At 40.5% G+C, this 26646-nt stretch overlaps 1 protein-coding gene across 2 annotated transcripts in view; it reads right to left on the reverse strand.

Moving 5' to 3' along the window:
• The window catches only part of LOC143377109 (uncharacterized), a 71330-nt gene that overhangs the window by 10270 nt on the left and 34414 nt on the right, over positions 1-26646 (reverse strand). The window contains exons 1-3 of one of the 2 annotated variants that reach the window (XM_076828181.1): positions 19369-19480; positions 16902-17263; positions 152-252 (exon numbers count right to left, since the gene is read on the reverse strand). In XM_076828181.1, the coding sequence (XP_076684296.1) occupies positions 152-252; positions 16902-16986 (186 nt within the window). In that variant the 5' untranslated portion in view covers positions 16987-17263; positions 19369-19480. Of the gene's footprint in view, positions 1-151; positions 253-16901; positions 17264-19368; positions 19481-26646 lie in introns of those variants that run through there. The other variant, XM_076828094.1, reaches the window with a different exon arrangement.

The following is a 26646-nucleotide window of genomic DNA, read 5'->3' on the forward strand; positions in this document are numbered from 1 at the left end:
GACCAAGCCTTTAAAACTTAAAAACTGTTATTAACTAAAATTATCAAAATTCCCATTTACACCACTATGATTCTCAGCCCTATTATCACTGTCTGCGGAGTTATTTCATTAAGAAATGTTTGAATAATCTTCGTAAGAAATTTTGATTAACCTGAGGATCTCTCGGAGGTGCTCTGATACGAACAATGCACCTTCCCATCCGACCTGTCCATCGTATCCATCCAACAGAATTCCTGACAGTACGGTTGCATCCTGTAAAAACCAGAGGATCGTTCTGAATTACCAGCATGATACAAAGCTCCTTCAATTAGACAGAAAATTCGTATTTTAAAAAAATGTCACAGAACTGCGAATTCTAAAACGAACGAACGTTAATGAACGAGATCCTTTGAAAGCTGAGACTATTTTATTTGATCAGCAAGCATTCCTGACTATGCTGAATATAAATGTTGTATAACTGGACGAGGCTTGTCGTTACGGAACTTGTTATCACGAAACTTTCTCTGTCGGCTGAAATTACATTTTATTCATCCCAGCGATGTTAGAAAAATTTCCGCGGCAGGGAGAAAAATTCAAAAATCTGTATTCATTCACATGCAGAACTTGTTTGAAATCTGAATTAGTATCTGGATTTAATACTGAATATTTTAGAGGTAGATTTACTTTAATTTTTATAGCTGAATATTTAAGAATTATTTTTATAAGATTTTTGATTTCATTAATATTTACAGGATTTAGTTTACTTAGACTAAGATTTATATTAGTTTGAATGTTTCATATTTTTTTTATTATTTGAATTCGTGGAGTTATACCACGTATACGGTATGATGAATTAATATATATATGTTGAAAGAAGTTTTTATCTCGTGTATTAATTTATTTATTTTTTGTATTTGGAATTAAGTTGTTTATTCAGATGTTTATTTAAAGTTAATAGAAAATATTATTTCTATTCTATATTTTCAAAATATATGTCTAATCAGACTCATTAACTTAAATTTTGTAGATTAGTGAATCTCAATAATTATTTAAATTAGGATTAATAATAAAGTAAGAGAAATATAATGTTGTAAAAATTTGACTTAATTCTTTATAAGGACATGTTTAAAGAAAACGCCAGAGAATTGTAATTTAGGGGATTCTTAATTACGTAGTATTTTACATTTCAGTGATAGTGTGCTAAGGACTAGTAAAAAAATACGAATCCAAAAGAATTCCTTACACCAAATACAAGAACAAACAACAGTTTTAACACACTATTCACTTTCCCCATAAATAAGAATTATTTAAATTTGAAAGCACATTTTTATCAATAACCTGTACCCCTTTCTTGCCAGATAACAAAAAGCCAAATCAGGCTCAGCTTTCAAAGGTTGCGTTCACTCCCTTTCCGCCCTTCTTTAAACGAATTTCCACGAAAATAGAGAATTGCACGCCAATTATCAGGGTGCCATCCGACCATTACCAAAGTCCCATCATTTTTTCCACCGTCCCCCGCCCAAAGGATCCCCCTATTGTGATCCCCGCGCGGCGCGCGTTAATCCCAGCGTAATTCATCCGGCGTGAAGTCAAAGTAGCGGGTCGTTAGAGTGCGAAAAGCCACTGTATCGGCCGATGGCAGGTGCCGACGGGCGTAATTCACGCTTATATCGTTACTCGCGCGACGCTTCCATTGTATCCCGCAAATAATACCGGCCGTATCGCGTCCGCGCCACGAATATTGTTAGGACAATCGCGCGGACAGGGGACTTAACGTTTCGCTCGTCGTTGTAACGTCGTGTTAAGCCGCGCGCATACCGAGCCGACGGATCCAGCCCCGGGGACATTAAAAATAAGTGCGCGCGCGTAACAAAGCAGAGACGAGGGTATCGAGGCGGTGCGGGATGCGCGATCCAGAAACTCGAATACGCAGCTAAGTACGTACTCGTCATTTGATACCCCTCGCCCCGCGTTTCGGTGCCTTTCATGAGGTCGTTCGAAGGAAATTGAATTCTTTTAGGGCCGCTTGTTTGTTGGAAACGATCCAGTGAAAATGAAGGCGGAGGCAAGATTTTTGGGAGAAGGAATTCTTAGCCGCTTCTTCGTGCTTGTTCTTCAAGCTCCGCCAGTGGCATTTTGCGCAAGGGTTTTCCGTATAAGCGTTGACCGAGCGAGGCAGTGATTTATAGGATTACACTGTCTAACAAAATTTAACTTTCTTCGCACAATCAGGTGACTTCTTAATTTTTTTTTATCAAAGTCTCGAATTTTTACGGACCATATCAGAGGTTCTACGCATCCTGTAATCTTTTCCAAGTCGATTTTAACCTCAATGCGCTCGCAATCAGGAAAAATAAGGGGAAAAAAATATTCGGGAAAAAAACATTTATAGTTTCTGGGTAAAGGCGACGCTGTAGGTTGTCGCCTGACGTTCTTAGCTGCCAAATCTACGATTTTGCAAATTTTACTATAAATCAAGCGGCATTTTATTGAGAAAAGATAGTACTTTCGGAAAATGCAATAAAAAATATCGATTTTTCGACTGCCTAGTTCCCTTAAGCGATTTTGTTGACTACCACTGTCGGCGCCGCACATTTTGCCAAACTATTCCGCTTCTGTATTGAAAACGGTATGTGACTTACCACATCTGTTGATGCTTTCCGAAGCAAAAATGTGTGTTGCATCGCGTGGAGTAGTCAGATTTTCTCCTAGACCCTTAGTTTTTTATATAAATTTAAATATATCTGCAAAAATGGGTACTTTTCGGGTGTTCTTTTCCCTTTGATCGTTGTTTAAACATATTCAATGATTCATAATGCACTAATAACTGATATCTTTGTATTCGGGGGGGTTCATAGAAGAATTTGACGCAACAAGCAACCGAATAACTATTATTGTTTCGGCACATGAGATGTTCAAATCTGAAAATTTGTATTTTTATTCAAAATCGAATTTTTCAAAAACTGAGGGTGATGCCGACAAACGGCTTGCGGATTCGTTTTCAGCGCACGAAAACCTGTAAGAAACGGCTATTGAATGTTCCAAGTCCAGATGGCTGTCGAACTGTATTATTTCGCAGAAATAAATTGCGCTTATGGAATAGCGTTTTGTCAAACGAGGATTCGTTTCTGATTAAATTTTGTTCGAAAATTTTGAGGAGTACCTACGCGTGCGTTTGACTATGAATCGATTCCATATTTTGCTGTGGACTAGTGCTTCTAATTCGTTTTTAACTACTAAATTATTTTGCCTTCTTAGTACTATCATTTAGAAAAATTCGTAAAAATAAAAAGCAATTGTCTATGATCAATTATTATATCGTTTTCTGATTATCAAGTACTTCATTTCCTGGTTTAATTACGTCCCAGTGAACAAACGATATCGAGCAACTGTCACGTCTAATTGTTGATATTGATACTTAATTAAACACGTTGTTAATTAAACGATTCCTGGTGTCTAGTTTCGTTATGTACACGGGCATAATTGTGGCCAGCAATCTCGTGCGTGCTACAATCCTGCGTGCGTCAGACTAATCCGACTATTTTCCAGAGAGATCCCTACGCCCGAGCCCTAATATTCGTGAATGTCGTGCGATCCTGATACGCGACTACAGTGCGCTCCCCTGTTAATGAGAGTCTCGTTGGGGAAACGATCGAAGCCCCGTTAAAAACTTCCTACACAGCACGTTGCCGGGTTTAACCGTTTCGTATACTACTGCTAGGGGTTCGGCTGAAATATAGACCGACAGAATTTCAGGTGCACTGCAATTTCAAACGACTTTCCTAAGCAGTTCTGTGTTTAGAACTATGATTCTATACATATTTCTGTACTAATTATCACGAGTTAATGATGAATAATATTGCACTACAGATGGTTAATTAAATTGGATACAAATAACAGATTTAAAAACTGGTTATGGCCGTTAAAATTTTCAGTCAGTTAAGGTTTCAGTGTATCCTCTACTATAGAAATGGAAGTGTTCAAGGACCTTAGTTAATTATAAGCTATTCTTAGGAGCGTGTTAATTGCAATGCTAGGCTTGACACTTAATAATTCAGGATTAAGAATTAACTAACGAATTCGCAGGTAATTTCAGAGAATTTCGTTTAGGTGTGTCTGAAGTACACGTACCTATATCGATTTTCAATACCTGTCCAAGTATAATGACAAATAAGTATTTAAAATTTGCGCTCCTGTTCTGCTTATCCCTGACACGAGCATGACGAATGCTAAACCGAATTAACGTCTAGAGTGAAATATTGCAACTGTTTAAGGGTGAAAAAGAGGTTTTCGAGCGATATTTTCAAGCATAGACGCGATTATACAGGGATAAGAAGGGGACGAGTTAATCCGACTGTTTTCTACAAATGAATTATAACACGAGATATCGTTTCTGTCTCGGCCAAACGAATGGGCGATTATACATTAAAATATTAAAAGCCTCCTCCGGTGCTCGCACCCCTTGAATCACCGCGCGACTTCATTTAACGGATAAACGAAATTTCGTCGCCAAATCCCCCGATCGTCAGCGAGGATTTCATGCTTAAATTTCTCTCGATAACGTCCAATCAATTCGATCCACGAACGCACTGCACGTAACCACCTAAGATCGAAAGTGGGATAACTCAATTCCCCCCTCATTTCGGCGAAATTAACGCTTAAACGGTTGCTGCTCGATAAAAAGTCAGCGTCCCTCGTGCGAATACTTCGAGGAAGCGAAATGCGCTTTTAAAACTTCTATCTTTTCACGGTGAAAGCAGAAATGAAAATTCATCAAAGCTACCTTGCATTTAAACGAATAAAAACTCCACCACCCTTAATACAATATCACGACTTCAGACCTCGAGCTGACGCGTTATTTCGAAATACCTGCCGAACGTGCAAGACGATTTAACTCGTCCAGCTAAATAAAAGTACCATCACTAATAACTCCAGTTAACCCTCCATCAGTCGCAACGAGCATTCCTGCTCGGCAGGTGACTCGATCGACAACTTTAAGTGCCTCGGCTCATCCAACAAAAAACTCCTCCCAATTTCGTGGCAAGCAACAAATCCCGATGATCCACGATGCATCATCTAAGCGTTCCCGCGGCCCATCGGGGGCTGAAATCATTTATTTCGTCGCGCATCGATAAATCACTGCGCACATACGCGCACCAGCCCGCCCCTTACGAAATTTCGTTCACGGAACCTCATCAATTTCTCTGCGCCGCGTTTCCCTCGCCGCAGAGCGGTGTGTGGGGGGGAAGAAAAGGAAATAATTCGACGTAAACGAGTTAGTTCTTACGGTCGGTTGCGCGCGTCCGTGAACGGCGAAAGCTTGTTTTCCAGAAAGCACGAACAGCGGGACGGCCCCGCGTGTCCCTGCTCCGTGCCGGTCGGATGGAAGAGTGATTAAGCGTCGACATCCGGGGCCCGGCCGCGAGGAAGTGGACGTTTCAGCAGCATCTCGAAGGTAAGATCGACCGATTAGGGGCCGGACCACGTGAGAGATCGTTACCGAAACGGCAGACGGCATTCAAGGCGAAAACAGGACCTTATTTATTCAACGGCCCTCCGCAGCAACAAGGACTAATGAAATTACTTAGAGGCCGTCGACTGCCAAGAGTTCGCCGGCTAATTAATTGGCATTGATGCAGCCAATTCCATTGAAATGAAGCGTCGCTCGTTGATGCTATTTCCTCTCAGCGGCTCCTACGCCATCCCCCTTACCATCGTCGTTTCTCCCTTTACATTTTCCTTCACAGAGTCCCTCCCTCTCTCTCTCTCGCTCTCTCCCCCCTTCCATCAGCTCGCCATCTCCGTCTTATCGCCAGAAATCTATGATACGACTCGGCCTTTTCAACCGTTTTCGCCGTTTCCTACTTTTTCATCCCCCTTCTCCACTGATTTCCTCTCCTTCCCAGGTCTCTCTTCCCCTTCGCTCTATACTGCTTCGAAGCTCTCTTTCTCTCTCTCTCTCTCTCTATCCCCAGCTTTACATTTTCCATCTCTTTTTCTCCTTTAACATACTCCTTTTAGTGTCCCGTCTCTCTTTCCCCTTTTATCGAAAACTTTCAGTCACCGATGCACCGATTCAATTTCTACGGCTAAAACGCGGCCACACTAACTTAACGGCGCTTTCAAACCGTGATGCACTTGATCCAGTTTAATATTTCTTCGCCGGGGGTTAATTGTCTGGATTTTTTAATGGCGAAATTACCGCGCCAGGGTTTTTAATAGCGCGCACCCGCGTCCGCCGCGCGGGTGCTTTATACTTTTGCCATTCTCAGCACCGGTTAATATCGGGCCCGGCGCGCCGTGCAACCACCGTTTTATGCCGATGTTTTTGATAAGGGAAAACAAGGGGGAAGGGGACAGCCCCGTTCCGTTTCATGTCTAAACAATTTCACGTACGAAAATTCAGGAATAAATGGGCCTGCCTGTTGGTAAACAGAGATTCACCGCTTTTGATGAAATCGGATTCGTAAACCATACGCGTCGGCCGTGTTCCAGGCTGAAAGGCATCTCTTCAAAAGCTATTCGTGCCCGATGCAAATTGAATTTCATCTGGTTACGATGTTGAAAAACACGCAATTGTTGGGATCCACTGGGCCGTGTTGCCATGAAGCGAGTGATCAGTGAATGGCAGAATCGCATGCGAATTTAATGTATTGCTCCGTTTTCGAGTGTTTTAATCTTCCATCACGAACATTCTCTAACTTACTAATGCCCACTAAACACTGTAACGAGAACTCGATTAACAATTCTGTTCATTTACAATTTTGAACTATTAGAACTTTCACCAGTTCACGTTCCGCGCTCGAATTGAGGACCTTGCAGCAAGAGGGGTCTTTGAGTTATGAAGTATCACGAAGTTTAAATACATAAGCATAAACATGTAAAAAAAAAAATCTACATCGTTTGGTGCACGTTTTATGCAAATCCGATTACAAATGAGCGATTTATTGCAAATTTTTAATCTGTAGTCCTGTACCCATTAGGTACTTTTGCGCGCAATCAACTCAATAACCACTATTTATTGTGGGAAAATATATGTTAAACGATTTTATTCAGCTTCAATTCTCAGCTTCAATCTGTTTGTTTGTTTGTTTGGTTCAAATCTAGAAACAAAATTTTAACCCACTTCGAGCTATTCAATAGACTTGAAACTTTGCATGCATACGTAGTTTGGATGACAATAGAAAATATAAAAGGAAAACCCAGGGGGTTTAAAAAATTATCATAAATAAATATAATTCATAACCACAAATCCAAACGACGTAAACCACAAATCAAATCAATTCTATCGACGTGAAATCAGCATATAACCACAAATCAAAACTTAGACACTAAAAAGCAAATAATAAGAAGAATATATACGTAAAAAAAATTGTAAGTTGAACGGTTTTATTTAAAATGCACAAAAACCTAAGAAATAATTCTTTTCTTGTACCACAATTTCGATGGTGTTTTTTTGTTTGAAATAAAATCGTGGAGCAGGATATTTCATAACAGAATATGAATCAATTTAATGCAGAATCAAGCGTCGAGATGAATTTGTTATGAGACATCCTGCCCCATGATTTTACTTATATTGAAAAAACACCATCGAAATTGTAGTCCAAGAAAACAATTGTTTTTTAGTTTCCAGTGCATTTTAAATAAAATAGTTTAACATAAAAATTATTTTTATTTACTCTTTTTTCCAATTAGTGTTCTCTTTTTAATTTTAAGTCAAAGCAATAATTATATGAACAGTGTTTTAGAAATTACTTGAAGTTGGTAAAAAATGGAGCTGCATCCCTGTTGCCGCAAGGTCCACAATTTGATTCTAACAGATTTAACCGACTGTTTTCTTCTATTTCTTGAAAATCACAGTGGACGCCACAATTGGAGACCTCTTGTTTATAATACTCGCAACGGTATAATAGAAAACGTCAGCAGTGAACATCGACAAAGTTCGGGAAATTGAGGGCATCCAGTGATGATTAATTGGTACTCGCAGTACCAGGGCTTGTGAGCTGATTGTAGCAATCGCGACGAGAATGAATCTATAATAGCCAAGAGTTGACGTTATTCCCCGCATAATCACCGAAATTCAGTCCATCAGAGACGCATCACGGCCTTCGTAGTAGAGATCGTAACGATCCCGGCTAATCAGATTGTCCTTCAATCTACCTGGATATTATTATAAAAGGGGTTACCGTCGTTTTAACGGCACAATTCCGCCCTGGCGACGACTTCGACGATTTCGTTTGCGCGTTTCGGTCGGAAGGGACAAGGGCGCAATCTTCCCTCTGGTAGGCAACGCTCGCGCGCCTCCACCTATGGAAATATCTCGTTAGGAATGAATTTACATTTACCCTTTTGTATTTTTCTTGTCCACGTCGCGCGTCGCTCGTCCTCGCGACGGACGGCAGAATTATCTCGCAAACGACCGTGATTGTCGAGAAGTAACGCGACCAGATGGTGCTAAAACGGTGAAGACTGGAGCACGGCGGATAGAAGACGGGTTAAAACGAACGTGCGATCTTTTTTCCTTCGTTAAAGAAGGAAAAAAAATTGTTTTAATATGCTCGTTCACTGGAACGAGTACATATATCACGATTCTTTTCATAAAAAAATGAAAAGAATGATACAAATAAAAATTGAAAAAGAAATAGTTAAAAATTGTCACGTCCCGGGTTGTGAAAGGCTTGGGGATGTTTCGCCGAGTCGAATACACGGCCTATAACGCCGACCAGTCTAGACCTAATCTATTTGTTAGACGCTGAAGGGAATCGTTGAATCGCAAATACATCTTTAAAAATTATAATTTATTCAAAATAAGGTCGATAAGATCCTTACCTTTGTATAAATTGGTAGCGTTTGCCGATGAATTAAACGATGCTTGTTAAATAAGAACCAGACTAAAGAACAGACTACACTTGTCGTAAAAGGTAATACATAAGGCAAAGAGAGAACGAGAGAAAGTACAAAGAGGAAATAATAAGAAGAAGAGAAGTGGAGGTAAGATTAAAAACTGCAACTTAAAATAAACCTTGAAATAAAGTGCAAACGAATAGGGGGAAGCTAATTAGTAAAGGTAGGTACTCTCAATAAGTAGTATTAGCGGTATGCAGCACAGGCTGGCTTGCATGAATCAAGAATCTCATACGGATTGCATTAAAGTGAAATGTCATTAGGGGGGGGTCACCAGCTCCTTGCATAATTTTAATGAGAACCGCCTAGAGCATATGGCAGGTTTTCGTGGATTCAATCTGGAGGATGAAAGAGGCGTGTACTTCCATATGCACCGTTTTGGCTTTGAATCTGATCGGTCCATGCGATAAACTGTTGAGAAATTAGCTAACAGAAATTACAGATGGAAAATGCTGGAAAGAAGATGGTACAAGATAGCATTGACATTTGGAGGGTCGAGATTCATAATGGTGATGAAGTCACTCGCATGCTGTTTCTTGTAAAATAATGTCTTGCGTTTACAGATATAAAAGACTGTACATATATATATATATATATTGCAATTGTAGGAACACATCATAAGACTCAAAATACTACCATAATAAATATGTATAAATTAAAAGTTTTAAATTTCTTTTTTTTCACTTGTCAGCGCAACGCATGAACAGGATCCAGCATCAGCACATTCCTTATATTAATTCATACTGTTCATGCGTTGTGCTGATAAGAGCGACCTAAGTAGTTAGACTTACACCAGTATGCATGTTTCGAAACGCTCTGCTCTTGTTAGTTAAGTGCTAAAGCGAAAGGTTCTTATTTCTCACTGAAGAATGAAGTTATAACTTAATTCACTATGAAAGTAAACAGGTGGAGCCTTTAGACTTAAAAACTGTTATTAACTCAAATTATCTAAATTTGGAGTTACCACTACGATTCTCAGCTCTCGATTTTACGCTCGTAATACATTTGAATTTTTTTAGATATTTTCACGTGATATCACAAACTTGATTGTAGTGCCAGCTTCATCACATTTTGCGCATTAAATATATGTATTATACACTGTCTATCATGAATACAATTTAACATATACACTTATTATAAATATATCCACCCAACACACACACGTCAGAGTTAATGTTAGAATTACCAATTCTAATTCGCGGCGGTGTAGTAAAAAAAAAATACTTCTCCCACAAGATTGCATAAAATGTTTAATTACCTGCTAGTTGACGTTGCACGCCGAGTTATACGAATCCGGTGGAGTTCAGATAAACGCGAGCGAGTCGCGTAGATATTATCGCATAATTCGAAATAACATGGATTTTTAATCTGCTCCACGTTCCCCGAGCAGCGCCGCTTTTTCGCCGGTAAGATGTTTTAATCACCTCCAAGAGAAAACTAGTTCGGCTGCTTTAACGACACGAGCGAGCTCAATTAGCGTGTCAGAGCGAAAAAGCGGCGTCAATCGAGAACAACATGGACGTTAAGATACTGACTAATGGCATAAAGGAATACGTAATAAAGGCATGCGAGTCAAAGGTAAATGCTCGCGTTAATAGCCAATTACCAGGCAGTTGCTGTGTAGAAACCCGATGCTCTTGGTGGCAAGCCTTATGCTTGCCAGCCGTGTAATCGAAAATTGGGGTGCAGTTAGCGAGTGCTTAAGCAACGACTGTTTATTGATATAGTTAATGAATTTCCGGGCTAACTATCGGGCTCGAGTAAATACCATTGTAGCCGTCGCGTCGCCCAAAACAAATGATCTCATTTGAATGCTTCCACGAATACGTTTCGTCCTCGTAGCTACGAGTTTCTGCAATTAATAACTCGATTCGATTAGAGCAGTTATATTAAATCACATTCAGATGACGTGTAAAAATTCGAAGTAACAAAAGTGACAAAAAAAAATAGTGGCGTTGTCGGTGAAAATTATTGCTCTTGAATAATTTTTCACCGATACGATTTCTATAATATTACAGAGACGTTAATAATCAATTAGAGCGTGCTGGGAAGGGGGGCGGGTAATTACCATAATCTACCCATTTAGGTGGAATTTTCTTCTACTTAAATGAGTCGATTTACTATATCTTTGTTTTACTTCCCCTGAAAATGAATCTCAGAGGGGAACGCCACGATGTTCTGGGTAGTCATAGAATTTTCACTTGGGATGGAGATATTGAACTGTGACGTTGAACTCGATGGTGCGTACAGCAGCATTCTGTTACTAAAGCATTAACTAAATTTAACACAAGGAGGATCCATTTACTTCTGATACATTCCATTGGTTCTCCATTATTTTCAGATCGTAATTCGAAATCATTGCCATTGAAGCCAACGGGTATGGAACACCCCCGAATTTAATGTCCGAATTTATGGAACATGTAAATGCATCGAAAGTGAATAGAACACTCGTGCCGGGGACAATGGAACGAATAAATAAGTCACGTGTGAATTATCTATTCGCTGTGCGGCGCGCGCACGCAAATCGTATGCAGGATCCATCGCCGATGGGTAATAACAGCTATTGAACCCATGTGCTTTAAGGACACAGCGCTTTGGGGAAGGTGGGATCAAAATTGATCCACTATGCATTATCGTTATTACATTAAGTGGGTCGGAGTATAACCCACTAAGCTTCAAAGGCTTATGCCGAGAATTGAGTAAAGGCTGGTTATTTATACCCTGCTAGTGAACACTAAAATCCGAAATTTCAGGGAATACAGCAAATGGCATCATACAGCGTTTATGAACATCGAGGGCACGCGGACTTTAGGCATTCGACGTTATAAAATAATCTCCACTGACACTCCAATGCAAAGAATTTTATATTAGTAAGGCTTTATGCATTCTCATCTATATAAATAAAAATGTAAATGTTCGTTTGTTCAAAATCTTAAATCTCCGAAAGTTCTTCACCGATTGCTTTGAAATTTTTAAACAACGTTGCATTCGAATACGTGCGTGCTTTTATATACCAAGCATTGTGAAATTGAACATATTAGAAACGTGCGCTTTCTCTTTTCTTTCTTTTCCATTTAACCAGACTGAGCCACAGCAATGCGTGGCCGGGTGCAGCTAGTTTTAAATAATTCTTTGACGTTTAGCAAGTAGTCATTCTTACGAGGTTGTGAAGCGTACCGGTTCGTTGGACTAAAATATAATAGAAATATTTAAAACCCTATGACTTTCTACGCTTGAACGCTTCGTTCGCCTCATAAGGAATCCATCCTTCGAATTTGTTGACTTTACGCGGCAGGTAAAGTCAACTTAGGGGTAAGAAGTCCTACAGGTTTCCTAGTAGGAATTTCAAATTTCTGTTGGCTGCCTTCCGCCTACAAGGCTCCCATATATATTTCTAAAATTCGTTTAGCCAGAAGAAAACGTGCATTCTGGTTAACACTTTCTTTCACTGCGGCTTATTATCGAACACAGAAGCTGTACAATTACCAATTTCACACGTACTTACGGCCAGCTAGGCCAGATAGCTAATCCCTGAGAATAAGTATGATGCAAGTAAAGAAAAGTTAAAGTTATATCGCACCACGTTCATTTTACTAAATAAAGTAAAATTGAGTTCCACCATTCTGATCCCAGGAGCGAATTTGCATATAGACTAAATAGACTGCAGTCTATTTAAGGCGGAACATTTCAGGGGCTGGCAACCTATATGCCTATTTGCTTAATATGGGGATAAAATATTAAACATAATTTATTAGAAACGACCACTTTGTTATGTTGACTGTCTTGACCGGGTAATCTTTAAGCACAGAAGCTTGAGACAATTTTAAAAAACAATTCACTTTTGTTCATATAGAAAATTCGCAATAATTTATACGTGAGTTTTCATATTGAATTAATTTTCAAATCGTCTCAACACTTTTAAATTAAAATATTTGATGATATTTTACGAAAAGGGCGGCAGACGCTTGCCCAGCCTAGGGGCGCCAAATCTCCAAATCCGTCCCTGCTTGATCGTCAAACATCAGTGTAGAAAATAAATAAAAATGAAACAGTTGAAATTAAATCTGCAATCTGATCTACAGGAAAGTGCTGCAGGCGAATGGTATCTTTATTTATACGTGTAAACACCGAAGGAGCATCTTTGAACGAGCCTGTCATATATCACGACTCAATACCTTCGCAAGATAATTGTTTCGGTAACGATATTCAGAAGTGCCCTTTCAGGCGATATTGCTTCGACCTTATCTCGTTCCCATAACACGCTCCCGTTTAATAAGGATACAACATGTAAAACGATAATTAACGGGCGGCCCTCCGGGGGTTAATAAAAGGTGAACGAGGAACGATTACATCTTTGACGGATCATTAATGAAAATCTATTCGCCGGAAAGTTGAGGAGCGGCGTGGAATATTGCTGTTGGCGGCGGGCACGACGCTACCGAGGTGTATAATTAGTAATAAGCGAGGCGTTATTAGTATTTAATTTGCGCGCCTCGCGGAATCGGGACTGCAATCTTCATAATTCAAAGTTTTATGTGAAATTCAGGCGGCATGGGTGACCTGTTTCCCATCGGATTCATTTAACGTGAAACAGAACCCTGCTCGTGGCGCACGTCCAAATCGTGTCAGGTAAGGCCGAAAGATGAACGAAAGCCCTCTCGAAATTAAAGAAACATTAGGTACTTCACGTGTTATATGAATCTCTCTCAACTAATAATTAGTATAAATAAATATAATATATATATGTAATATATTAGTAAATACTAATAATAATTATACTAACAATTAATATTTATTTAATATTTATTATAGTATATTAATAATTATTATTAATTATATTAGTATACTAATAGTTATTATTAATATAATTAATATTATTATACAATAATAAATATTAAATAAATATTAATTATTAATTTACTAATAATTATCATTCGTATTCATTATTAATACAAGTACTTTCTTCAGAAAATTTATATCGATTTCTCAATTAAGAGAATTCACATGCCCATTTCATGCCGGGCTTTCTACCTACACTTTTGCGACGCGCTGCACGTATAATTTTAATGGAGCCTCATATCTCCAGTATTCATTCGTCAGTGGAACGTCTCGTAAGCATCAATTTAGTAATTTATTCTAAGGATATTCCGCGCTGCAAGTGGCGGAGATATAACCGATGCCCGCCAAGTGAATAGGTTCCTCCGAATGCTTGCTCGCGTAGTGACCATAAGTCACGAGCCAATTATAGAACGGTGAAAAACGTCGGAACGGTGAAAAGTCAGTGGCACATCTGCGGTGCGGTTCATCGAAGCCGACACGAGCCGCGTAACTACTAATAAGTAGCGCGTGCATTAATAATTAATTAGCGGTCTGGCGACCAGGCTACCGGCCAATTTCCATAATTCAACGGCCACGGCAATATACAATATCGCGAGCGCTCCGAACGTGAGGACTAGCCCCGGCAATAATGGCAAACCCGATACTAATAATTACCGGTGGATTCGCACGCGAGTCAATTGCAAATTAGTCAGCGGCTGCGTATAATTGCCGAGTTTTTTGCCGGTCGAATCGTTAAGTTCGCCGTGGCCTGCCTTGTATGGTAAACAGCCATTACACCGTACGCACAAACGTTACCGAACCCGGTGTTTTGCGTGTCTCTTTGCGACCGCCCCCACGCCGGTTAACGTATTGCACGGCAAAAAATTAACTCAGTCTGTTTGGTTGCGATTGTCAATGACGTGTCAGTGGAGTTGATTGTTTTTCTATTTTATTTATTTTTATTTATTTATTTAAACGGAAGATAAATTAATAATAAACCTTTGATAAATTAATATACAGCAGTGTATACACTGAGAAATGAAGCGCAGATTAGAAAATTGTATACATAATACGCAATATGGTGGCAGAATAAGTCGCATAGAGATAAGCATATAAAAGCCAATGTGAAACGAAATAACAGCTAGTTACATATATGATTAATAACTCTAGTTCTAAATGTATGAAATGAGCAGCCGAAGAAATCGAACACAGTAGATACGGTGTTAACGTTCATACACATACGGTTTATCGGATTGTATTTACCCATTAGAGTACGATGATGTTCTACATAGAAGAGTGAACGGTGCCTAAGTTTTTTTTAGGAGGGATATGTAATCTAAAGGGTTGTAGAATTTGAGGACACTTAATAACGTGACTAATATTCTTATAACTAAAAAATTATCTCCCCACGGTGCATTAAAATTTAATGTTTTTGAGTTTTTAATTGTATAATGCAATTCTGTGGTATATGAACACTGTAACTAGCAATGCGGTTTGAAGAAAAATTGGTGTTAAATTCTTCTATTTAATTTTCGAGTGCAATGAATCATAGGGTCCATATTTCTCCGGTTTTTCGTGTCTATCAAAGTTATTTCTCCAGAGAAGTATATTTACATATTCACCTCTCCTGCTTTCTTCGGTAAGCTTGCTACATAGGTACCTTGGGTCCCTTTTGACGCGCCCGCGTTTTCATTTATTCGAGGACTCCTCTAATTCTTAGAAAACTGTAAGGAAGTTGTTACTAAAACGTTCCCCTCGTTCTTTGATGCTATATTACGCGTGTGGTTCCACCGAAGTCTGTAGCAGAGTCATTTAAATTATTTCATTACAGACACTTTGGAACGGAATCAATTTATGATTGGAAATTATTGGCGGTATTATTTCTCGGGTTAATTAAAATAGCAGGGGCGTACAAGAGGGGAGGGTGGGCGGTTCGAATAATTGCGACCGACCGAATTGTTTAATTTGAATCGCCGTGAACACGTGGAATTTAAATGTTCGCCGCTTTGCACCGGGCCATTTGAATACCGGTGGACGGCGGGCGGGTCGAATTAAGGGAAAATCAGAAATGATTGTCACGTTGTCGAAGCGTTGGATTATGTTCGACTTCGAGCGCTGGCTCATGAATATTCACGGGTTTCACCCCCTTCGCGAAAAATTCCTAAGCAACGGCGGGGGCGCCGCCCGCGAATGTGCAATACTCGATGTAATTAATCGTATGCGCCGGCACGTACCTGATAACCGGATGATCCTTAATTTACTCGCTCTTTATTTTGGGGCAACACCTACCCGCCGACGGCCATGCGTAGAATTCGAAAGGGCCACGTGAAATTTCATATTCGAATAATTAATATCCCCGCTTTAAAGAGAGTAACGCGCCTGTGCGCCCCCTGTTAAATTAATACAGAACCGAGGCAAATATTCTCTTGTCATTTCTAACGAACTTCTGAAAGGGGAGCGAATATAACGCGTAGGTATTCTTTCATTAATTTGATATTTTTCACGTACCTAAACTATTATACGGGGGTAGGATTTTAAAACAGCTTTTTGCTGAATCTCGCCCATTGCGTCACAAAAGGGGGAAAAAAGACCAAATGTGTACTAATCTAGCATAATTTTTTGGGGCAATAAAAACGTATTATTATTATTATCATTATTATTGTTATTATTATTATTATTATTATTATTATTATTATTATCATTATTATTACTATTATTATTATTATTATTATTATTATTATTATTATTATTATTATTATTATTATTATTATTATTATTGTTATTGTTGTTATTATTATTATTATTATTATATTTGTAACTCTAGATTTCTCTTTTCATAGCAGAATAAAAGGCTCCAACCTCATCTACAATCCTCGAACTTTCAAATCTCTCACAAAGAAAGAAGGAACAGATTCCCAGAAAACGGAACCGTACGGTTCTCGCTCGATATAATCCCGAGAGGATCATAAAACAACAGTAACGCACTTTTAACGCGTGCTGCTCGTATTCGTCACGGTATCATCGCGGATACTCTCTGACCGTAAAACATTAATAAGAGTGTAGGAGCGGCGCCCGGCCAGGAATTAGGTTCCCGCGATGGTTTCGTCACGGTTTTACGACAGCATCGCCCCGATCGCTGAAATTAATCTCGGGTCGGTCGGCCCGAGATTAAGGCGTCTCCGGTCAAAATTTTCACGTACCTCGGGTTTCGACGAAAGCCCAGCAAAGATTGGCCAGCGAGAAGAGCAGCAGCGGGAGCAGGTAGAGCGCGGCATCCCATCTCATCTTCGTTGTTCCGGATAGCTTTCTAGGGTTCCTCGCTGCCTTCACTCTTCCCTCGGTCCTCCTTCACCGGTCGCGCTCATCTTCTATCATCCCCCCGTCGTTCCTTCCCGGTTCGTGGCTTCCGTTCCACTTCGAGGACCGCGCCAGGCCGCCCTCTCCGCCGACCCGTAGACTGAGGTGCGGGAGGGGGAGCGGTGGAAAAAAGAGCGAGAAGAAGCCCGTGTCAGCGTGGTGGTTTCACGGCCGAGAAGGGTGCTTATCACCTGGCTGATAACACCTGGAAGACAAATAGCCGGCGTGGTAAACAGAGGCAGCGTTCTCTCGTGTAATTAACCTGCCGGTAATCCCGAGGCGGCAAGGAATTCCCACCCCACCTCGCCCCTCTCTGTTTCTCTAGTTCTCGTTGCCCGTGGCTTTTTTCCCGGAGGTTTTCTTTGGCACCTCTAACGAGCCGCGTACGTACCGCGAAATTGAAATAAAAGCGAACGAACGAGACGCGCGGCTCTCCGGCGCATAAAGCGGCTGATTTAACCGCGGCCAGTCTCTCATCTAGGCGAGGAATTCATTTCCGAGCGGGACGTATCTATGGGAAACGCGGACTTCGTAGATTGATACTAAACTTCTGCCTTCCACGAGGCACCGGGAGATTAGTTCCCGGGGAAAAGAAAAGGCGAGTGTGAGGCAGGGTGTTTAACCCGTCGTGGATCTGGGACACTCGTAAGTGAACAGTTTTGGGGAGACTGGAATTTCGTCTCGTGAATATTTAAATTCTGCAGTCTCCTCTATACACTTGTATAAGCTTTTGTACGTATTAATAACGTACCGTGTTAATCTTAGCTGTAATTTTAATTCTCGAACAACTAACTACATATAAAGGTAGTTTTATTCTTTATTTTGTAATTGGACGCACCAGACTAGTGTTTCCCAATCTTTCTTGAGTCGCGATCCTCTTTTGTACTCGAATAACCTGCGACCACCCCCTCCCGTCCCTCTATAAGGGGAGGTACGTTTAATAAGGTAAAGAAAACACATTATTAATATGTATTACACAATATAATTCTAACTTAATAATTAAATAAATAACTGCTAAAAATCGCCAACTAAAAATACCACTGCCGACCCCCCAGAAAACACTTCGCGACCCACAGTTTGGGAATCACTGAACTGAACAATTGGGTAGAGGAACTTGACTAAAGTTACACAAACAATGCGGCGGTTTTCACAATTAATTATTCGTTTATATTTACATGCATGAACGAACCCGCGAGTGACTGTATATCTTAAAGTTTATCCGACGTAAAAGCATCCGCTTGTAACGTTACATAACTCGCCCCTGTATTCAAATGAACGCACAAGTTAGCGGAGAAACGGGCACATTTCATTGCGTCGCAATATAGCGCGCCGTTCGCCATCCCCGCGTCGCATATAACCCGATTTACAGGCCAATACATTCGTCTAAAAATCTCGACGTTACAGATACGATCTCCGTAGCGAAGCCTCCTACGCGAGATGAAATCATGCCCATCAAACCGGGCGATCGCAAACGAACGAGAAACAGACAGAAGAAACATTCGTCAGGACGTAAAATGGCTAGGGTGGGTGGGGGCCAGCGGGTGTCTGGCCGTTTCGCATCGTAAACTACCCCGACGGCTACGTCGCGCCGCTGCGATTTCCACGGGGATCCCCGGGACGCCCCAGCGGAAGGACACTCGTCCCTGGTATCCATTAAACGATAACGACCGCAGAAACACCGGTATAATAGAATCTTTCTTCAATTTCGCCTGGTACGTAGCGCCGTTCCACGTGCAGATGGCTCGTTTTTGAGACGATAAAAGTGTCCGTTTATCCACCGGCCGCCGCGAACTTATTCCGATTCCGTGATCCTCGCGCCACGGATCCACGGGATTCACCGGCGCGACGTCTCTACGTGCTCGCCAGCCCCGGTGTTTGCCTCGCCCCTTATGGTAAATCTCCGACGGGGATCTAAGGGGGACTAGCTCGAGTTCTCGATCTTGAGCAGCCCGTCGATCCCACTAGGAGACTTCGTTGAGAGAGCAGAGCAGAAAGAGAGAGAGAGAGAAAGCTAGGGGGGAAAGGAGGGATGGGGGCGGGGAAGATGGAGGGAGCGAGAGATCGCGGCTCGGTGAAGGAGCTGGAACGAAATTCCGAAAGTTGCTGCTCAGTGAAACAGGTCACGGAACGAAGAGAGCCGTCGCGGAGGAACGGTGGCGGTCTTTAAAAAGTTTTTCCTAGCTCCGTCGGGGCGAATCCCGCGATGGGATGCCGCCCGGATTCCCCGGGGATAAAACAAAGGATAATCAGGTCGCTTTTTATTCCCGAGGCGGTCGACGTCGCGGTACTTGCGAAGGAGCCTGGAATTACCGGCTCCCTTTGCACCGGCTTCCGACCCTTCTTCCTCCTGTCTTCGCCACTTCTAAGCTGCCCGAATTAGGCCACGGTAATCCTTCGACGGCCCCCGCGCCCCGGGGGAAAGAGTATCGCTCCGCGGCGGGACGTCTTCGTTAACGCGCTGTCCGCGCGGACTTAAATAGGTCCCTCCGCTAATCGAGGGAATTGGATTACGACGTGACGAGCGTTGTTTACGATTCTTAAATAGATTTCGCGATCGGCTGTCTTTGGTTTGCGCCTCTGACAGTGGGCTTCGATATGTCGGGAGTTAAACACTCAAAGTCTAGAGACCTGGAAACGGATTTGAGAAGCCTTAGGTGTTGACTGATGAATATGTGCTGCTTTGCTCCTTTTTTTTCTTTTGTTTTGATTATACTTCTCTGTAAGACAAGCGTATCCAAATTTTGCGGTATCGAAATGGTACCAAATAGCTGGATTAAGGTTTTCAAGTCTCAATATTTTCGTGACATTCAAACCTATTTCAGTCTCGTGGTTAGCAGTCACTTGAGTATCCTAAAGTTTTACCACTAGCTTCGTGAACTATTTATGTACCTATGTCGGATTTGTAAAATATTTGTGATAGTGAAACGCGGTCCTCGGCTATCACAAATTTTCAATATGCCATGAAAACTGGATGTTTAATGGCCCCAGGCTGTTCGCTTATTTCCGGATTGCAGTTTCGAATTTTTCACTTCAACTAACCCAACGTAACAACGGGTGAACAATACAGGATGCTCCTTACGTCTCTGCACAAATACGATTTAAATCTTGTGAACAGGACAACCGTGTAACAACAGGGTTTTCTTCGGCTGTGAAACTCTACTTTTTGTTCAGAGTACTGTCACAACGAAAGGTCTGGGTAAATGTACATACTTTATGGTTTTTTTATGCTGAATTGAAGGCCTTGCAGCAAGAGGGGTGCAGCTCCATATTTACCAACTTCGAGTAAATTAGAAAAAAAAACTGTTTCTAAAATTATTGCTTTGACTTAACATTGAAAAGAGAGCACTAATAGAAAAATATATATTTTCACATGTAGTAGTTATTGAATTGATAAGTTTTTATTTTTGGCGAATTTTTTTATTTTGGAGCTGCCCCTGACTTCCACCAGGATAATAGGTGCAGGTTCAAAATTTGCAATAAATCGCTCATTTTTTATCGGATTTATATCAAACGTGCACCAAAGGATGCAGAACTTTTCCTTGCGAATGAATTATTCATCAACTGGAGATACGAATATTATGTTTTACCCTGCATAACAATCCACTGTTATATCTTGTGGTTTTGAAGTCAGCTATTTTAACACAATTATTTGTAATATAAACGATATTGGATATCGAGAATTTACAGTGTTATCTTGCATTAGGATTTTGCAACTAGTGATTCAGCTTGCAGTATCGCTACAGTTGGCTATACTAGCGGAATGAAATGGCATTGCTTCTGGTGGATTTCCCATGTTATGTTGCATTAATATGTCACGACTGATTGTTCAGCCTGTGATTCAAGCGTCACGTCGATGCTTATGCTGTGAGGGGAGAATGAGATTGCTTTCGGCGGCTTTGACTGTATTATGACGAATGGCAGAATGATGTATGAATTCAGTTACTACGAACAAGTAGTTCGAGTAACTTTTTAATCCTAATTTTCTGAGGCCATGTTTTAGGAAGTACGTACCTACTCTGTTTAATGGAATCCATTAACTCATGAACCCATGGTGTGTCATGTGTGACACATACCGATTGCTTTTATGTATTACTCTTTTTCATCATGTTCAAACTATGTTAGAATTTTTACCCATCGTTAAAAATGAAATGTTATCACATATGTGAATTTCAGTACTTTTACAATGCCTCTATTATTTTTCGTCTAATAGGTAATTATTCTTCAGATTTTAAACGGAATTCATTAGGGTTTATACAAAAACCGACTTTTGGAAAAAACGGTTTTCGAATTCTATTATTTCCGAAAAACCGGTTTATAAAAAAATATAATTAAAATAGAAAATAAATATTTGTACTTATTTAAAAAATTTCAGTTTTTTTTTAATATTTATTGTATTACAAAAATATAACAAAATACAATACACTCTACCTATACAAAACCAATAATAATAATAATAATAAATAAAATCCATACAAAATATAAATTATAAATCTTTATTTCATTTAGTATTTTTCTTTCGAAAATATGAACTCATCAAGATTAGTTTTACAGTTAACTGTTACCTATTAAAATATGCTTGTGTCCGAGATGATTTCAAGTCAAACTGTTAAACTTCTTAATAAAATAATTAATTCATTTTTACATATTAATTTTAGTATATAAACCCGTTTTTTTTTTAATTTAGTACCAATTTTCGAATTTTACAAATTTATAAAAAAAACGGTTTTTAAACCCGGCTTTTAAAAACTGACCAACGCTAGAATTCATGAAGTAAGGGGGTTGAAGTTATCTTTTCATTTACAGCATAAAACAACTTCTTTCTTTTTTATACAGTATACTATATAAAACTAGTAATGTAACTTCGTTGCTATTATAATTTAATTCCAACTAGATTTTTTACTATTACGGCTGCATACTGCATACCTTTTCTTAGCGGATTTAACAACTTTTAGAGGATGAAGTGGCAGCTAGGAGAGAAGGAAGTAATCGCTTTTGCACCTATTCTTTCGCACGATGTAATTATAACATGTACACTTTGTATCTGAAGGAAAATTTCAAACACAAAGAAAATGTTAAAGGACAAGTGCAGCGCGTTTCGTATTCAGAACACGTTGTTAACGGACGTAAGCGGCACTTTAACGCAAGCTTTTTACGCTGGTATATTCAGAACGTGACCGTTACAGTCAAACTATTCGGCAAATTCTCAACACCGAGCTGCTAAGGTCGTGCCCTGAATATCAGAAAAAGACCAGCTTGATCCAAAAGGGAGGAAACGTTTGAATTTTTAAGAAGCCCTGAATATCTACGTATTCCAACATTAATAAAGGACCCTCTCGTTTTAAATGCAGAGGGCTCTTCTTGTCCTGCAGATTTTACGGTAAGGAATTGAGATGGTAATAATTTAATAAAACACAGTAGAACAGTCACGGATACCAATACAGAAAAATACTACAAACTCGACCTAAATGAATTAATAAGCTACTATTATATAATATATATTTTCTTATCTTATTGTCCATTATATTTTTAATGATTTTTACAGAGTAGGTAGGTACTATCGCTCCAGTATATTAGTTTTTATTATCAGAATTAGAAGCAATAGCATGGAAATATATTGCAACGCTACAGTATCGCCCAAGTATGCACTTGTTGTGAAACTTTCAGCTTTTAATGACGATCGGGTCGGGTCTTGAGTTCGAGATGACCTCAGCCGTGGTGAACGAGCTTGCAATCGAATTCCCCGAAGTGGAAGTTCAAACGGTCAGTGTTATGGCTACGCTTTCGTGCCATTCGATTCGCAAGATTTCTGTGTGAAGTGAAGACAATATCGACAGAGAGCTGGACATATAAACTTCTATAACAACGCGTGAACTTCAAACTGAACTACGTCCATTAAGCTCCATCGGAAACTTATCTCCGCGGAGTGAATTCGATAGCGAATATTTGCTTTCCACCATTGTTCCCGAACCTCTCTGATCAGTCAACTGGCATAATCTTTTTAATATCCTGTCACCAATAAAGTTGCTTTCTGCGCGAGGCTCGCTCGAGCCGCAAGCTACTTCCAAGCTTATGCACACTGGAAAATCTGTAGGAATATTATAAATATTACTTTCGTCACAATTACACTCAATATGTCCCCGTTCAATCAAGAGCCCCATTAAACAGTATTCGGATAGCCGAAATTCGATTAAGCCTTGGAATAATCAAGCTCCCACTGTAAATCATTATTCCCCCAATTAATAATTCTGCGAGACTATAATTTATAAACTGCTACAGTAACAGGACATTAATTTCGCCCAGTGAAAATTACACAGCTATCGGAACGACGCGCCTGGTCGCGAGGAACCCGCCACGCCATCGAAACGTGGGAGCCGAAAGAAGCGAAAAAGAGAGGCGCATCGAGTATTTACATGACAGATAACAGAACTAACGAGCCTAATCCAATTTGAAGGGGCCCCGGGTAGCCCCGGGTTAGATAAAGGACATAAGCGCGAGGACGAGAAACGAAGAAGCTCCCTCTCGCCCGGACATTCCCTCTAGCAGTCGCTGGGAATTCCATCCAGTTGCTTTTCTAATTCACGGGAACGGCCCTTGTTTTCCAGCCAGCGTGTCGTCTCTTTTACGGCGTCTAAGGTCGTTTTCGTCTATTCAACTTCCAATTGGATCCGGTAATTGCCGCTAAAATTATCTGGCCCGCCTCTCCTCCGTTCGTCCCCAACTCGGTTCCCTCGTTCTCGGTCCTCCCGCCTACCGGAGATCGATCCAGAGCCTGAAATCTAGATACTCCCCACCTACGACTCTATCTTTAATCGCATTTCACCTATCTCTCTACCTAACGACAAGCTGGTCGATCAGGAAATGCATTTTAATCCCTGGTGCAATGTGTAACGGTCCAACCCCACTGTTCCAGTTAAGTCTTTCCATTCCATTTAAATATTTCTGTCCTCTGAGCAATGCGCTACAGGAATCTTCTTTGTCATAGCACTTGCGTCTAAGTTACGCACTGAAAAACAGTTTCTTAAACCTTGCTCTATCCAGGCACGGATTTCAAGACTTTCCGCGAAATATCATCAAGTATTTTAATGGAAAAGAGTCGAGACAATTTAAAAATTAATTCATTATGGCAACTCACGTAGGTATGAGTTATTGCTAATTCGCTATATGAAAAAGAAGTGAATTGTTTTTAAAGTTGTCTCAAGCCTCTGTGTTTAAACCTTTTCCAATTTATATCGCTCAAAATTTGTCGCTTACTAAAATTTATCGCAGCTTACAATTTGATACTCCCAAAATTTGTTGCTCCCAAAAATTTGCCGCTCTTCAAAATATGCCGCTCCCCAAAATTTGCCGCTTCCTAAAATTTGATACTCCCCAACATTTGCCGCTCCCCAAAATTTGTCGCTTCCTAAGATTTGTCGCTCCCCAAAATTTGTCGCTCCCCAAAATATGATACTCCCCAAAATTTTCCGCTCCCCAAAATTTGCCGCTTTCCCAAATTTATCGCTCCCCAAAATTTGTCGCTTCCTATGATTTGCCGCTCCCCAAAATTTTCGGCTCCCCAAAATATGATGCTCCTCAAAATTTGCCGCTTCTCAATATTTGTAGCTTTCAGAAATTTTCCGTTCCCCAAAATATGATGGTCCTCAAAATTTGCCACTCCCCAAAATTTGCTGCTTTCCAAAATTTATCGCTCCCCAGAATTTGCCGCTCTTCAAAATATGATGCTCCCTAAAAGTTATCGCTCCTTTGCCGCTTCCCAAAATTTGCCGCTTCCCAAAATGTGATGTAGCCTACTAGGTTACAGCCTACTTAGCCTATACTCAAATCCGCTCCTGGCTCTATCGTATCATTTGCATCCCTGCTTCAGATGTACTCTGAAATCCCGCGGTGACGACCTATTTAAGATTATTAGTTTCAGTGTGATATCAGCTCAATTTTTATTTCCATTCAAATTTACAAGTTCCAGTCTTATTCAGTTCCATTCAAATTCAGTTCCAAGTTTGACTAAATCCACAACCAGTTCCAACTTTTACCCTACTATATCTACTACTCCAGCTCGCATAAGCCCCAACAAAATGGTACTTCAAGTCTCAACAGATTTCATGCCTGGAATAACCCCAATAACCGTGCTAAACAAATAGGTAGCTGGTTCTATTCTTATAACCATTAAATATAGCGTATTCCATCAATTTTATGTCAATGGAGAGTCAGTCGATGTCGTAAATAGTATAGTCTTATACCCGTGAATTCCTCATGGGCTGGACGAAATAGTGAAATCGTGGACAGTGCTCGGCCAAACAGTTCAATCAACGGAGAATCAATAGAATCCACTAGGGTCTACGAAGAAAACTCAGCGCCCCGATCGATATGAATTTTCGCTGAAACATTACTGCAATGTTTGCTCCCGTTTCCCCAGATTTAATCGGATCAGGGGGCCAGGCGCTCGAGCAGAGTGGGTCGTGAAGAAATTAAGCGAACTATCGACGGAAGAACGGCCAAAGTTCCGTGGACCTAATCAAACGTGGCTGCAATTAGAGCCGGCTGATTGTAAGTAAACGACGAAAAGCAAGGCGAGGCGAACGGTTCCGTTCCACCCGGTCGGGGGGCGTGCGCGGCCAATAGAGTAGTTGAACTAAGTAACTTGTTGGACGCCGGGAGTACCTCAAACTATCCAATTACCGTTCAAAGATTCAAATTACGCGCACTTGTACGGAAACGGAAATTTGTTCAACTGGACGAGGCTAATTTCGCCGGGGCGGGATCCGGCCAGATGGAGTATGGTCTTATTAGGCTGCTATTGACTCGAAAGTATTCTATATACGGTGTAGTTGGAAACTTTCGGAGCAGTAGCCCGCAGAAACGTTGCGCAATTGAAGAATTTAGAACGGGGGATGATTGATTTTAATTGCTTCCGTTGCGAAGACTAGATGGGGTTTGGTGTGCAGGGAGAATATTTTGCACCGTTTGAATTAGTGCGTGGGAAACATATGTTGGAGGACTGGGAACTGAGAATTTGATGCTTCTTAAAGAATCAGGACTGAAGCCATTCCTACCATTAAACCTTGCAGATTGGATTTAGGATCCATTTTACCTGTAATTTCATTGGCACACGCCTCAGACTTAAAATCCTTATCCCCTTTCAGAAGTAATACTGGTAATAAGTAGCACGCAGAGCTTAATATCGAGCCTGGGTCAAAATTGACCCGACATTCGCCTGGCGAGGGTTAAAGTAGATCGGGGGCGTATTACGTCGGATTGCCTGGAGCGAATTATTTGCAACGTGGCTAAAAGTTTGCTATGTTATTAAGCAGGGGGATTATCCGACAAAACGTTGAAGCTGCTACAATTTTGTTCATTAATATTTATATAATTTTTAACGATATCAGGTGTTATCTTGCTAGAGGCAAATACAGAGCCGAACTTATAGAGTATCGTGACGGCGGAATATTAATGGGAGTCACTATAGGTCGCGTGATTAATTGTATCAACATATTGTAATTATCAAATTTACGGTATAACGTTGTGCAACAACAACGGGGCAGCCGAGTTTATGGCCTGTCGATAATTGAATGACTCGGCATCGACGGGGCG

The sequence above is a fragment of the Andrena cerasifolii genome, chromosome 1 (assembly GCF_050908995.1).
Source record: "Andrena cerasifolii isolate SP2316 chromosome 1, iyAndCera1_principal, whole genome shotgun sequence".
NCBI lineage: Eukaryota > Metazoa > Arthropoda > Insecta > Hymenoptera > Andrenidae > Andrena > Andrena cerasifolii.